We start from the raw sequence: 16924 nt of genomic DNA on the forward strand, positions 1-16924 counted from the left end.
ATTAATATTGCATCTTTTTAAGGTTTTAGAAAGTTGATTTAACCCTTTAAAGTTCACAATATAAAGGCCAAAGAAAAATGTTTCTTTGCATTTTTCCATTTGTTTTGCACAAGAATAATCAGAATAAATGTATTTTAGGAAATAGTTGATTTATAAATTTAGAATAACAGAACAATTAAAAATGGTCTAAATTTGAATCAGTGGTGATATAACAAGCACTTACATGCCCAAACCAACTGGTAGGGATGCCTCGGGCAGGTTGATTGACACAACTTTAAAAATGAATTCATTATAGACACTACCAAACAGTAGAGCAGGGCCTTAAAGGGTTAAATTAGTTCCTCACTCACTCAAAAGTCATCAAATCTACCAACTAATCCACCCAGTCAGACGGTGCAATGTGTATTTATCAAAGTGTAACTTCTTAGTAACACACAGTTCCTGTAAATGTCGTTTAATCTGGTTTAATAAAATTACAGCAACAAGTTGAAAATACCAAAGACGGATCATTAAAACGCCAGAAAAAAGGAAATAACTCACCTTTGAAGCATCTTACAGGTGACAGCACTGACAGTGATGATTCAGACTTGCTGTCTCACCCTCTGTAAGTCCTGCTGCTGCCGTCAGCTTGTTTGTTGTTTCAACAACAACAGGATGTGGAAAACTGTCCCGTTGCCAAAAACTCTGTTTCCACAACCACAAGTCTGTCTCTGATCTTTACTGACATGGTAAATATAAGTTTGATATGCAACAACCTCTCAGTGCAGAATCATAAAAACACTATATACCTTATATAAATTGATTCCTGGTATTGATCATCTCCCGGGGAGGGCGCAGAATGACTCTTCCTCTATGCAGTAATTGTGCAGCAGGAAATCCTCACTGTTCTACTGTATATCGTCCATCAGAATTATCTCTACAAAGTGACATTATCAGGATACCAGCAGTTTTTGAGACACTGTTTTTCTCCAAACACTCTTATGAAGTTCAGTCTCTGTGTGACCAGTCTCCATTGGATCTTAAGATCTTGTGCTTTCATGTTTTCCAGCTGAGCACTCAGACTGAAGGTTTTCCTAATGTTCATGGAGGCTTCAAACTCTAGCCGTCCCTTAGTTATGCTGCTATAAGTCTGGACTGCACTGAGCTCGTCTTCATTTTCTGTGTATAACATATAACCTCATCGTTATCCAGGCATCCCTGGCTAATAGTCATGGTGCTTGTTATTCCCTCTTTCCAGTCCTGTCCACTTCCAACTGGTCCAAAAAGATAAACCACTCTTCCTGGGCTGGTTCTGATGGAGGTAATCCTCATCATTTCACCAAACCATTTCTTCCCTCTATCATCATGAGTTAAAGCGAGCTTGTAGCACTGATGATACAGGTTTACACAGCAAAGAGTGGAAGAAGCAAAAGAAGAAATATTGTAGTGCTTTCAACAACGCGTTTAATTCTGAATGTTAATAACCCTCAGTAATCTGTCAAGGTAAATATATTTCAGTTCAGCACTTACTGTCTGTCTTTGCCATCAGCTAACTTTCTGTTAACACTGGAATGGACTCTTATATATCCTCTACTCTTACTTACATCATTTACCATGCAGTAATATACCCTTATGTTCCAGGTTATAAAAGGTATGTTCCCAGTAACTCTGGAATCTTGAGCACAGTCATTTCCCAGCTCTTACACTGACTTTGCAGGTTTACTCCCACTAAACCTTAAAGCCATCAGTCAAGTGTCATCCTTGAGTCAGAGGGTCCGCTACACTGGACATTACAGTGAAGAGGATGATCTGTCCATAAGCCCAAACTGCTATCTCTGTTTTTGTTTACATCCTCTACTCTGGTGGAACTCCGATGGTGCTACATCTGTGCAGCAGCTGATGTGGCCTCTTATTACTATCTCTGTTACAAGTTACAAACATCCCAATGCATTCATGGACATTTCTGGAGACTTCAACGCTGCCTTGGTGTGTGCTGCACTTCCAGATCCAATAAAACGTTACTCTGTAAAAATCTAATGGACGCATACATCTTCATTTAGAAAAAAGAAGAAATGAAGATGTATGTTAGAAAAGTCAGACCACAACCTTCTTTTTTCTGCTTTATTCAATTAAAATGTGAGAATAATAAAAACACAAAACATTTTTTAAATAATGGGATAAGGCCAACACAAGCGGATGGGTAATGTGTGGTGTGGGGTTTGGTGTTCTTTTAAAAAAAAAAAAAAAAAAAAAAAAAAAAACTTTTTCAGATCAGATCAGAACGACACCTGGTATTTTCACCCACAGGCTGTAATCAAAAAGGCCTCATAGCTACCTGACCTTAGAGTTGGACCTCATACGGCCCCCCTGACTGCAAACCAGGCTTACTAACATCCCACATCATGACTGTGTCATTGGGTTAATTACTGATTTAACAAGCCGGTGAACATCTGTCAGGACCCACCATATTTAGCTTTTTGCATGAGGATGAAGCAGACAGCATTTCACACTGGCAGGGAACTGTGCTGGGTCCCAAACCTAATTTTTACAAGCAGCAACATTGAATAATTAAAAAACAGGCTTGAAAACTGAAAAATGGTTGTCAACAAGCACAAAAACACCCTCCCCACAGTGTTTCTTCTTTTATTGTGAATCATTGTTGTCAATGGCCAAAGGCTGGGTTTACCCAAACACCCGAACGCTGTATTACTTATGCTTCAATAAAGTTACAACAAGTAAAGCAGATACTAGATCAATGCTGGCTGTCAATGTTTACACAAGGGCTGTCTTACAAACTATGTTTTGAAAAAGTTTGGATTAAAAGAAGAAACAAAACTACTGATCCGTTTAGATGTTATTTAATCTAGAAATTCAGCATAATTGGGGGTGTGTCCTTTGGACTGACAGGTATCTGATATCAGGCAAGAAGGCAGAATGTAGCACAGTCACAGTTTTTAGCCAGCTACCAGCGTCACTTAGCTTTAGCTAGCCCAATTCTGTTAGCTGATTAGCTCCTGTTAGCTCAGCTAGCTCCTAAATAAAGGTGTTTGATGGTGTTAATTATCCCACCAAGCTTCTGTTCAGCTCTTCAGAAACCTATGGGTGATGTTATTGAGACTCCATCCATCTTTTTATATACAGTCTGTGGTTTTATAACAAAGCCTGACCACATAGTTGTATATGTTTCTACCAGAACCTCACACCTTGGTTCTGTTTAAACTGGTGTGAATGCAAAAAGCACCGAGGTTCTGAGACTCCAGAACGATGGTGGAGCTGCAACCAGAAGCAGAACAGTATCTGTCTGAAAGTGTGAGGATTGTGTTCTCTGATGTTTCCTGTGTCTGCAGTAAATTTCAGCCTGTGCTGTTGTGGGAAGAGGTTCATAGATGGAGGATGATGCCTTGACTATTACCTAGATGACTGACTACCTAACAGTCCATCTGTGAGACTTGGGGATCAAGTGTCTGAGAAGGCGGCCAACATCAGTAGAGTTAAGAGTCCTGCCATCTGTAGAAATACTCTCTCAAGGAGTATCCCAGTCACTGCCGACACTGAGTATGAGTAACAAGACTGTGTTTGTGGCATGTTGTGGAAACAGTTACATCGTGCTGAATGAGAACAAGAGATAAATGTGGATTTGAGGAGGTCAGGAGTTAACTGAGCTATGTTTCCATCTGGGAGGAGGAGGTGAGACACTGGATCGGCTACAGGCATCTGGATTTTTCTGCTACATGGAGACGAGACATTTAACAAGCGATCTGTCAAGTCTGCCGATGACTTTGTGGACTTTTACTGAGGATAAGGTGAAGAAACCTTCTCTGTCACACTCTGCAGTGTTTCAGTCCATTTCCAGTTCACACACTATGATGTCTTTGTAGAGCTCATTGCTGGATGAAAGTTCATCAATGCTGGTCACAGCAGTATGGTTTCCCATCGGCACGATGTCCACAGGACTGAGAATCTGCTCCATCATGTTAGTCTGCTCCTACAACAGCAAAGACAGTCAAGGTCAGGGTTTTCTGCAACAAAACCAAACACCAAACCTGTGAAATAACTCTTTCTATATAGAGCAAATACAAGATTATTCCAACTGGTTGGACTTGAGCTCATTCTAAATAGTCTGACTTATATCACTGGAATCCATCACACACACAGTTGGGATGTCATTATTTTAGATTTTCCTGGTAGGATTATTATCAGAGAATCACAATATTACAAATATCGTGGTTATTATGTATTAAACCATAAAGATCCAACCAATGAAAAATGATCAAGTAAGTCAATATTTTTAATCTGAGCTCTTTATTTGTCCCTTTAACAAAATGTCAATTAAAAAAGTACCTACATTTTTAAGGATATTTAACATTTATTACTATGTGATATGTCAAATCTTTCACAGTTTTAGTCTTCTGCTTGCTGTTGTCCATTACAGGACGAGAGATAAAATCAGATTGTCTTCCACAGGATTTTGGGGAGAGTTGGTACCATAAAGTAATGCCAAATGTCTCAGAAACTCATGTATGTCACGCTGGGATCTTACGGGTTAATTGTTTTCACAACACTACATATGTGTAAAATCTCAAGAGCACTCTTTCTGTCTTATCAGTGAATATTTGCTGGATGATCGCTGCCTTCTGAAGGATATAGATACTGGATTTTATTAGGATACCGACTTTATAAGGATAATGAATTTTATTTTTAATTTTATTTACTTATCTTAATTTGGTTCATTTATTATTTTATTTATTTTAAATTATTTAATTAGATTTCTTATTTTTAGTACATTATTGTGAAGTCCTTTTAAGTACACATATATATATATATATATATATATATATATATATATATATATATATATATATATATATATATATATATATATATATTTTTTTTTTTTTTTTTTTTTTTTTTTTTTTTAATTTTATTTATTTTTTTTATTGTTGCTCTTACTTCTTCTTACTGCTTCTTAAGGTAATTTAACTTCTGGTTTTAACTCCAGTGTTTTCTTTATGGGGATCCAGCACACTGGGGGCCCTGCCTGTTTGGTCTGGGGGTGGCTGCCATGGTGACCGCTGCTGTTTGGGTGGCGCAGGGTCCAGCACTGCAGCTTTACGGCTGCGGTGTGGGCCCTTGGCTGCCTGGGAGTTGTGCGGTTGCTGTGGCAGCAGCCCCTATGAGCATGCGGGGGACTTGCTCCTGGTGTGGATGGATCCCTAGGTATTGTTTCCTCACATCAGCACCAAGTCAGAATTTTTATCACTTAATTAATGTTTTATTTGTTTTATTAACCTGTTTGGTTAAAGAGACAGTATTCAGGGAATGATGTATTTTGGGGAATGTTCTATGTCCTTGTGTGTGTGTGAGTGTGTGGAAAGAGCTTGTGTCTTTATTGTTTTTAAATGTCTTGTTATTTACTGTTTGTTTTAATCCTTATGACATGATTTTATCTTGTAAAGCACTTTGTGTTGCCCGTGGCATGAAACATGCTCAAGAAATAAAGTTTGATTTGATTTGATGATATAGATCCCTCCAACACAGAGTAGACTCAGACTGATGATCCGTCTATGAACTACTGGTCTAGTACGCATGGACACATGACGGCTCTGGAGAGGTTTCTACAGGCTTGTGGACAAAGTGGATTTGTTCCACACAAAAATGGAATAAATGAGAAGTCTGCTTTAGGAGAGCTAAAGGGACTCCTGTGATACTTTTAGTTGTGTAACATTGTTTTTATTTATTTATTGGTTGATATAATAACTTACTTTTTATTTTTACCCCATCACCTTTTGGTTTTCTTGCTGGGTTTTTCTTTTTTTTTTTGTTTTTGTTTTTGTTATTTTCACTTGTAATCAATTCTTATAATCATCTATGTTGGACTGTATAAGCTGCATTTCATAACCTGATATAATAAATAAAAAAGATGCCTCTTCTGCTTCTCACATGGAACAGAAACAAGGCAACGCAAGCAGTTTAGATGAGAACAGTTCTCACTCCCTGCACAAGCTGCTCTGATCAACCAATATGGTTAAAAGTGGTGATTTTGAGGAAACTTTACAAGGAATTATTCATAGCATTTAACCCCTTAGCCGTTGGCGGCCACAGGCCGTTTTCCGTATTTTCTTTTATATCACGCTTGTACAATATCTTATACATTTACTTTTTCAATAAAACTACGCATGACGCACCGGTAGGCTCTCCCCTTCTGATTGACCCCATTTTTGACCAACTGGATTGATCCGTGGTCGTTCCTTAGCCAATAATACCCACTGAGTGTCAACCTAGGTGGTCTGACCATCACAATAGTTCAAATCTAATGTAAATATGTAAATTGTATTGTGTTATGGTGTTTTTATTATTACATTTGGTTTACATTGCATAACATGGCATTATATTGCCATAAAACTTATTCTGACTCTTTTATTATAATGCACAATAAAAAAAAAAAAAAGCTTTTAGTGGGTTTATGCATCATATGGTGATTTTCAATAATACTGATAGTAAATATGAATATCCAACAAGATTCCTCTTGATGCCACCTTTCATTAGAGGTCTCATTGATGACTGTATGTTGAAGTGTTCTGGAGTTATAGCTGATTGAAGTTGGAGTATCCAAAGTGGCCATTTGGAGACTCCCAATGGCCACTTTGGGGAGCGCATGAACATACTTACAGTAAAGCCCTCATAGAATAATAATTGTGGCTGCTATTGTCACCAAATTTTAACTGGTCATAAGAAAGGCTTCATGCTACAGCTACATTTGATTTTCCAGTCCTTATCTCCATCTCTCCATGTGCAGCATGTAGACAAAGTAGAAGAGAAATTCAGACGAGGGAAAAAAACTGAAATTTCCTTGTGTTCCAACTTCAATAACTTTATACTGGTTACAGTTACAAGAAATCTGAAAGGTCAGGGTAAAACTTTAGAGTGTTTTCTTTATAAAGAGACCATGCTTTTGAATCTATTCCAAAGGGTTCAAGAACATCATCTAATTTAAGTTGGGTATGTCTTTTTCAAGCACATTTGGCATTTTGGGGGTGTTAAGGGGTTAATACCAGGATTAACTGTGAAATTAAATAATTACGACATCCCTACTTTTAGAGGTGGAGATTGCTCCCCGAAATATGTAAAAACCTTTGTATAAAAAGATCTTATTGTTGCATACCTCATAGAGTCTGCAGGTGAACAGTGTCTCTCTGATGTGGACCTCTTGGTGCCGTTTTCTATCACTGGAAGATTTAAAAGCCTTGTCGCACCGGTCACATTTGTATGGTCTCTCCCCAGTGTGGGTCCGTCTGTGAATTCTTAGGCTGCTAACTTGTCTGTAAGCTTTTCCACACAGGTCGCAGCTATGCGGTTTCATTTCAGTGTGAACGACTTGGTGCGCTTTCAAGTGCGAGTACACGGCGAAGGGTTTGCCACAGAGATCGCAGCAGTACACGTCCTCTCCAGTGTGGAGCCGGACGTGCGTTTTCAGATTTCCTTGCTGGCTGAAAACTTTTCCACAAATGTGACAACGGTAGGGCTTGATGCCAGAGTGGAGGCTTTGGTGGGTCGTTAAGTTTCCCATCTGATTGAAAGTCTTCCCGCACTGACTGCAGCTGTAAGGCTTGAGTCCACTGTGGATGATCCGATGGCGTTTCAGGTTTTCCATCTGTGTGAAAGCCTTCCCACAATCCTCGCAGCTGAAGGCTTTTTCTCCAGTGTGGATGACTGTGTGTTTTTTTAAATGACTCTTCCTGATGAAAGCCTTCCCACACTCGTTACAGCAGTATGACTTGACCCTAGTGTGTGTGAGCTGATGAGTGATTAAGGATCCCCTCACGTTGAAAGCCTTGCCACACTCATCACAACCGAACGGTTTATCTCCACCGTGTATGAGCTTGTGGCTTTTGAGGTAAGTTGAGGTGCAAAAAGTCTTTCCACATTGGTCACAGCTGTGTGATTTTTCTTCACTTGCTGCTGAAGGGCTGTCTTCCTCAAGATGCTGAGGTGTCGCTCCGTTTTGGCTCTTATGTTTCTATAGCAACAGAGAAAAACACAGTAGTAGTACCGATATGCAGTCGTGAACGAGTACGGCTGATGCATGATCAGTTCTACCTGAATTGTGCAGTAAATGTTTTAATGCCAGCGGATTTCAACGCAGTTAGCATAACCCATCCCTCTAAAGCAGAATTAATTTTCACTCCAAAGGAGGAAAATCACATCAGAATCCCACAATTGGCACATTATCAATAATTTAAATCTGATCAGACTTTTAATCGGAATACTTGGGTCTGTGTAAACGTGGTTATTGTTTGGACCAGTGTTTCTTATATCAAATCGCCTGGACTCGCTGCCCTGTGTGTCTCAGACGTGTTCCTACTTCAACACTCCTGAAGTTCTTGATAGTTTTTTGCAAGTTTATTAAAGCGCAGGGCAGAGGGGCCCCGAGGGCCACGATCGAGACGCTGACTCAGACTACTTAGACTCCCTGCATGCTGACATTACAGGAACATAACAAAAACAATACTGTTTTAAAAATAAAAAGAAAACACAGAAGACCTGAACTCCCAATAAACTAGCTGATGATGGTGAGGATGATGATGATAGAAATGGAAATGCATCAGTAGTTTCCGACTGTCTGATCTCAGCTGTCTGATTCTCAGCATTGAATAGGATTCAGTGTTCTGCATCGACATGTCTGATACATTTTATTGTAATGTAATAAAATCAACTATCTGGTGACATTATATGTTTTCCCCTTACACACAAATGACATGGTTACCAAGTACTCCCTGACCAAAAAAAAACATAAAATACTACATAAATTCCCAAATTTGATTGGCCATTAAAACGGTCTCAGAAGTGCTAATCACAGTGGTAGACATCAGACATCAGCCTATAGGCTAAGACAAAGGTGGGAACAGACACTGTTTTTTGATGAGAATATTATTAATAAAAAACATTCATTACAAAAAAAAAAAAAAAAGAATTCTTTATCTATGAGCAGGTAAGAGAAGTTACTGGAAATATGGGGTAGTATGAACGGCCTGGAGAAGAGGCACAAATGTGGGGACGAGACTGAGACTGTGAACTTGCATAATCTTCCCAAACAGTCCTGGTAATAACTAATGTTGTTACTTTTAACTGCCATGCTTCATCCTTCAGTGTGTTTCTCTCTCTGGCTTTGGCAACATTTATTCATTCATTCATTTTCCTAATCACTTAGTCCAATGAAGGGTGGCGGGGAAGCTGGAGGCTATCCCAGCCTATCCCCCCCAAAAGTAGGTGTACCCTACCTCTGGGCGAAAGGCTCGCCAGTCCATCGCAGGGCACTTTGGTAACATGAAGGTATAAATATTAAAAGCCATCTAAAAGCCACAAGCCACAATTTCATACACCACAGGGCGTTTTCACAGGTTGACCATTTGATGTTGATTTTTTAACAGAGGAGCTGATGGACAACTTAGAAGACCAGATCTTTTGGGGTTTTTTTTGGTTGCATCTTTAAATAATAAAACACTAAATCCCAAATAAGTTATTAAATCTGACCCCCTCTGCACCGTGCAGAATACTGCGCGAGTTTTTTCCTTTCCACCGTCGACTCGTGCTGCTCAGGATGGGAGCTTGGATTGAAGTCGTGATTCGATGCAATCTGCTGGTTTTCCTCACCAGGCTGTTTATTATAAACTGGCTGAACTGATGTGTCTGTAAAATGTCCTGAGATGACACTGTTATGAAGTGGCGCTATACAAACAAAACTGATTTGTAATGAATAGAATTTAATAAATACAAGAATAACTTTATTTATGTACAGCAAATCTGTAACTCATTATTAAAATGAAATTACATTTAGAATTTTCTCACCTTTTTTGGAGAAGGCATTTTGCTTGTGTAGAGACGGAGCTCAGCGATGTTCCTCCTCTCCCAGATGCTTTGAGTCACCTGTAACATCAGAACTTTTATCAGCCTCCATTAAAGTATATTTATGCTTTAATTTCAAACTTTTGTTTCAGATGCAGTCCTAAACAAAACATTACTATATTCATTGAATCATCAATCTTATCATTTTATATTGATAATAAAATAAAACCAGGCATTTCCCCGAATCTATGGAGGCCAAAGGCTCCCTATTTGAAGTACTTATATGGTTTTATCGGGTAACATATTCTACAGTATTTACCTGGTTAAGCCTTCTGGAGATCCACCCAGATGACCTACAGGTTTACTTCACTAACTCTTTCAGCACCATGGACTCTACATGCTGTGATGCACCAAGGATCATCTGCAAATATCTAAAGATGCACATGAACTGGTGTTTTATACACTCATGTTAGCTTGCAACGTGATAACAGGACAGTATTACAGTATGTGGTCTGTAAAGCATTTGGTCCTTTTCCATTAATACGATTTATGCTTGACTTAGCTCGGCTTTTAGGGTTTCTGGGGCAGAGTAGATACGTCTGCAGACTACGGCCTACTGACTGGCATCACTGGGTGACTACTGGGAGCAACTCTCAACCCCACCAACATCACGGTCCAGTAAGGAGGAGCAGACCTTTATCTGTTGGTGGTCAATGATAAAAATCCAGAAGGACTAAGATGGAGGGATGAATAATGAAAAGGTTTTCCAGAAGGTTGCTGAGCTGATGACACACATGGGTACCAGCGAAGCTCCAAGAGAAGAGAGTAAATATGGCCAGAATGGGTCTAACAGAAGGGACTGGAGGTGGTCTCATCACATGGAAGCCATTTATGGAACCAGAAAGAGGAACAGGAAGGAGAGTGACCTCAACTTGGCCACGACAATTCCTGAAACTGTGACAGAGGATGACAAGACTTTTTATGACTCTAAGCATCTTTTGTTATGTTACACTGTCTGCAAACTCACTGGAGCACAGAAGTTCTGAAAACAATGAAATGAAATGAAAAATACTTTATTAATTCCCAAAGGGAAATTCAATATTGTAGTAGATAGTAAACTAGATAGTTCACTAGACTACTGCTGGCAGGAATGATCTTCTGTATCTTGAAGATGAATGAAGATCATGGTCCGAAGATCATGCTGTGAATGAGCTAACACTAACTCTGTCTTCTCTTTGTAATCTATATTTTATATCATTTGGTAGAACAAGCAATAAAATCTGACAAAATTAGCCAGTGTTAATGATTTAAAAAGTTGTTTTCCACATGTTGCAATGCCGTGCATGGACTGGAGCTTCACACCACAAGATTATGTGTTTATCCCAAGCTATTTTTTAAACTTGCTGTGGTTAACCACCTCTCATATATCCGCCTTCTGTCTAGTCTTCTGGTTTATTTACCACTTCTTTTGTTCACTACATAATTCCACGTGTTCCTTCACAGTGTTGATGTGTTTAGTTAACTCTGCAATTAAGAAAATAATTTTTTTTTAAAAATAATAAAGAAAAAACACTGATTGAAAAGGCTGAAGTTAAAAGGCTGACATCGTTTTAAACAGTCAAGGCAGTGAGGTTTAAAAAGGTGATTTAGTGGAAGTCACTGGGAGAATTTTTGGTCGCGTGTGTCCACAGCGACTATAAGTTGTTTTGCCTGAAACTTTTTTTTAAAGCTTTATTTTCCTGCATTCAATTTGAGAATACAAACCAGGCAACTTTTTCGGGGGGGGGGGGGGGGTATCACTCCACCATACATCAAGAGAGTAATTGATACATTTCAGAGTATTAATTGTTGTTTTCAAATTTGCTTGCTGTGAAAACAAACTTTCTGCTCTCAGATCCCTACAAACGTCTTTCAATCAAGTTTCAACTCTTCACTTTTGCTTATCCTCCCAAAAGTCTGCTGACCAACAGAAAGATACAATCCTGAACGACACTGTCGCTGCACCCCCACCTCATTAGATAACCTGTACTTTTCAGGTCATGCCTCCAGCAACGTCTTTGGAGGCACAAGAGAACAAATGAAACTTGAGAGAGAAACGCTTGTAAAGATCTGACAGCAGAAAGGTTGTTTTCAGAGCAAACAAACATGCTTGTGTGCAAGCAAAGACCTTTTGAGTGTGAGCAGAGTTTTCTGAGAGAGCAGTTCAAGATTTCAGCTTGAAAATGACCATTAATCATCTATTAAATCTGCAATCGATATTTGGCAGGATAATAACCAAACATAAAAAAAGACATATCTGCAAAAGTTACAAAATTTTATTCTCAGAAATCCTTGATATAGATGTTAGTGTAGAATCTCCCATAGAAACATTTGAACTATGTGCTTAACACGTACTGCATCAGAGCATCTCGCACATCACTCCCCTCTTCCTCTACGTCCTGCACCACTGCTGCCACAGGCTGATGTGCTGCGGCACGTATTTCCCCTGAAGTCTCGTAAGTCTCTCTGCGACTTTCACACAGATTGTGCAGAGCGCAGCAAGTCCAAAGTACAGATTTCCCCAGCTGGATGTCGCAGGCATTCCTTTCCAGAAGGCAGCGCCACCTTCCCTTCGACCTGCAGAAAGCATTTTCAACAACCACCCATGCTGGACTGAGTTTGTTGTTGAACGTTTGCTGCTCTGCGGACAGCTGGCTAATGTCATGGAATGGTTTCACGAGCCAGTCCTGTAAAGGATAAGCCCAGTCTCCAAGGATGTAATAGCTACAAGTCACAGCACCGATGTTCCTGATGTGGGCTGGAAAGAGGTTTCCACGCCTGGCCAACTCCCCCAGTTTGGACAATCTCAGAACCACTGAATCATCCAAGCTCCCCAGCAGTCCAGCAAAAACATCCCAGAATAGCCCCTTTCCATCAACAACCCCCTGGAGGATCATGCTCTGATATCCGTTACGATTGGAATAGCTTCCACAGAGCAATGGCTACCCTCTTCTCTAGGGGCAAAGTCGTGCTTTGTCGCTCCATAACTGGCCGCACTTTATTGCACAGAAAGCTGAAAGTTTCTTCAGACATCCTGAAGTTCTGCAACCATTGTGCGTTGTTGAAACTGGGAACAATGAAATTCCCAGGAGGATCGGTGGAGCGTCCAGACCGACTGTTTGCGGCGGTAATTCTGGGACAAAAGCGCCACCTAAAACACAAACACACCATACTTTACTTAATACTCAATACCACAACTTGCAGTTACAGAAACGTTAATTTTTTTTATTCATTTTAAAATGTATGAGGAAACCAGCATTAGCTACCATAAGCTTACCCTCGTTCGTCGTCTTCTGCGTCTCCTCTCGTCTTCGGCGTGATAATGCTCAATGGCTCCCCAAACTCTCCTTTGCTTTTCCAGAGTGTTTCTTCTTGCAGCCCACAGCCTTCTTTGGCTTTGTGGTTTTATAGTTTTACTGATAAAAACCCACAGACCGAGCAGCAGGTATACCATCGCCTCGACATCCTCCATCGTTGTTTACGGCGCATACAAATGACGTCAGGGGCTTTAAAGACCTCATCGCGCCGCCATCTTGGGTGGGTCCCACATGCGCCTCCAATGCATATATTTGTAAGGCGTAGGTCCAACCACAACAATAGCTTCACTAATTTTTACCAGATTTTTCTCACAGTTTGGTTTGTTACCAAGGGCAGAGATATTGTTATGATACAGATCACTGTAAAAAAATTAAAAACAATGTGCATATATACTAAATTATTTTTATAATGCTATTTAACAAAGACACAAGGTAGCTACAATATAAATAAATGTATAACTGGATTTGATACTAACATGTTTGATTGTTTATTGATGCATTTGGATTTCTCTATCTATTTTTATCTGGTTAAATAAATTATTATTCAGCCTTGTGAAATGTAATTCCACACAATCTGCTTTCAATATTTCGCCGGTTATTGCAACCGTATGCTGAACAAAACACGGGAATAGTTGCTAGCTTTTTCTTAACTACGGCGAACTCTTTCTTTTATTTACATTTAATAATTTATCAATATAGAGACAAAGTTTTACAAAGTCTGAAAATAAAGTCTTGTATCAAAACTGCAATTCAGAAGTTACCCAGAAAAACACTCGGAAAACGCAAACTTCCGCCAAGGCCTTCAAAAAGTTCCTGGATCCAAACGGTGATCCGGATCACCACCAAAATTATATCAGTTCTTCCTTTTTTACGTTTACAACAATTCCTGAAAATGTCATGAAAATCTGTCCATATCTTAAGTTATCTTAAACACAAACAGACAAACAAATAAAGCCGGTAAAAACATAACCTCCTTGTCGGAGGTAATTATGCTACCACGTAAAACTCTCTTTGAAGCATCAATATCAAAATTTCCCATAAACACCTCATAGGAGTAAAATTTGTCATTTGCATTTAGTTGATTATTCACTGTTAACATTATTTAGCAACCAGATATGTAGAAAAGTGTTTTGTTTGTGTGTTATATATACGAGTTGTTCCAAAAAAAAAGAATTATGTGAGGAAACTACGTCTATGTATATATGATGTCTATATATGATTTTACTACTGCAGTTTTGTGTGATTATCCCTGCAAGAAACTCTCCTCAGAGATAAATTATCTCCTTTCCTTTCGTCTGCATGCAGCCTAATTTAGTTGTTTACACATTAAATGGATAATACAGCTGAAAATTTCTTTTGTAGCAACTTTCTACGAACGCAGATAAAAGATGTTTTTATTGAGACAACCTGGAAGAACATGTCATGTCGAGCTAATGACAGCTAGCTGCTGATTAGCCCCGTTGCTCTGGTTGGTGTGTTTTTCTCTTAATCTGCTTTACTAAGAACATTTTCCATCTGGTAACAGACTTAGCATCTGAATATAACTGAGCAAGTGACAAAACATGCTAAATTAGAGGCTTATCCATCTTCTACCAACGCTGGATCGGCTGTAGTTTGGACAAACAAGAGGACACAAACCTGTTATGACGAACACGTCTGAGATCGTCCAAATTATAATTCTGCCATCAAACATCGTTCATGTCTCCTTCATATGGAAAGTCTGTCATATTAAGCAGAGGTTAAAAACCAAGCATTCTCCTTTACTTGTCCAGTTTCTTTATGTTTTCCCCTTTTTCGTCATTTCTTCCTCCTTCTTCTTCTGCTTCTTGATTTGTATTGATGACTGGAAAACGACGAATTGGTGCATTACCGCCACCACATGGTAAAAAACAAGAAAAAATTTTGTCCATGTCCAAGTTCAGCCATCCAACTGGATGCAACTGGGCTGCACGATAACAACAGAAATCATTATCATGATTTCTGGTATGAACTGATACTGAAATCCTGGATATCAAACATGCTTAACATCACATCTCTTTTTAAAATCTGAAGAGACTTTACCATTCTCAAGAAAAATATTTAATAAAATGAAAATAGAGCAAAATAATAAAAGAAACTATAACTAAAATTAATGAAAAATGATTAAGCAAGTTAAAAAATACTAATAATGATAGTAATATAGCTGCACGGTGGCGCAGTGGTTAGCACTGTGGCCTCACAGCAAGAAGGTCGCTGGTTCGATCCTTGGCTGGTTTGGTCAGTGGCCTTTCTGTGTGGAGTTTGCATGTTCTCCCCGTGTATGTGTGGGTTCTCTTCGGGTACTCTGGCTTCCTCCCACCATCCAAAGACATGATAGGTTAATTGGTCATGAGTGTGGTTGTTTGTCTCTCTGTGTGTGGCCCTGCAATGGACTGGCGAGCTGTCCAGGGTGTACCCTGCCTGTTGCCCAAAGCCAGCTGGGATAGGCTCCAGCTTCCCTGCAACCCTGAATTGGAAATATAACAACCCTATGCCTAAATTATGAGTAAAATAAATTGTTAAGATTGGATTAAATAAGAGGAAAAACTAATATTAACTGAAAGTAATGTCTGAAAACAAATGTTATCAAACCAAGATGTGGATGCTGCATTTCATTGTTGGATTTAAAACTATAAAATTCCATAAAGTCAGAATCAGGATGAAAACTTCATGTGAAAAACTGCTGGTGTCCTTTAACCGCTGTACCATCAAGGCGGTGCTGAGCCAAGGCATCTCACTATCACTTGCACAGTTGCAGAGAGGAAGGCACTGCAGAGGGTTATTAACACCGCCCAAAAACTGATCGGCTGCGTTCTTCCATCTGGAGGACATCTACAACTCATGCTGTCTCAGGAGAGCCCAGAGTATCCTCAGAGACCCCTCTCACCCTGGTCATCAACTTTTTGAACTGTTGCCCTCCGGTAGACGCTTCCGGATGTTTAAAGCAAGAACTGAAAAACAGTTTTCATCCTAGAGCTGTTGCATCACTGAACTCTGTTTTTTCATAGCAACATCTTAGCTGCAGTTTTAGTGCCTGTGAGACACTTTTTCATACTTTTTTAATCATTATCTTATCAATAGTCATGTTTTTTATAGTATTGTTTCTGTGTTTTATTCATGTGTTTACTTATTTAATCGTTTTAACACGAAAGCGGTCTGTGTCACTTTCATTTCACTTGTGCAATGACAAAGTTTATTGAATTGAATTGATAATCCATCTTAACGGCTGGTTGAACGGCTGGACGACCACTAACTCATTGATCCCTCCAGGAGATGCAAACCTGCAGAAATAGAAGGTAGAAGGAAAGAAGGAGTTGGATTGGACCTTTGTTAGAGAGGAACATGATGTAATTAAATAAAAACACTTTTTACCCCTTCAGGGAATAATAAAACGCTTTGATTTTATTTCATTATGTCGTGATTGATTAGATTGGTAATGGAGCACTTCCACACTTAGTTTAACTATATTTGTTGGAAGAGTTGGACAACTTTGCCCAGTTTGTCAGACTAGGCTTGGCGTTGAGTGGACACAAACGCAGGATAAGGTTCTATTCAAAAGCTCTTTTAATACTCACAAACAGTGAGCGGGAACACTTCATAAAGAGCAGGGTAGAAATCCTGCTATAGGGAAGACAAGACTACACAAGGAAGCTGACAACACACAGGGATTAAATACAAGAGAACACAGGTGCAACACATGAGGATAACAAGGCAAACACAGGTGAAAG

General features: G+C 39.3%; 1 protein-coding gene across 1 annotated transcript; it reads right to left on the reverse strand.

Annotated features, from left to right (window-relative positions):
• Window positions 1–3817: 3817 nt before the first annotated feature.
• LOC306770981 (uncharacterized protein) lies at window positions 3818–14980 on the reverse strand (the record flags this gene model as incomplete). The annotated part of the gene is made up of 4 exons (XM_079260001.1): window positions 14817–14980; window positions 9826–9903; window positions 7142–7996; window positions 3818–3964 (listed from the first exon to the last, which is right to left on the reverse strand). Exons 2-4 carry the CDS (start codon window positions 9841–9843, stop codon window positions 3818–3820), a joined length of 1020 nt encoding a protein of 339 aa, XP_079116127.1. The 5' UTR covers window positions 9844–9903; window positions 14817–14980.
• Window positions 14981–16924: the final 1944 nt, after the last annotated feature.

This window comes from Telmatherina bonti (assembly GCF_933228915.1).
Source record: "Telmatherina bonti genome assembly, chromosome: 20".
In the NCBI taxonomy this organism is placed as follows: Eukaryota; Metazoa; Chordata; class Actinopteri; order Atheriniformes; family Telmatherinidae; genus Telmatherina; species Telmatherina bonti.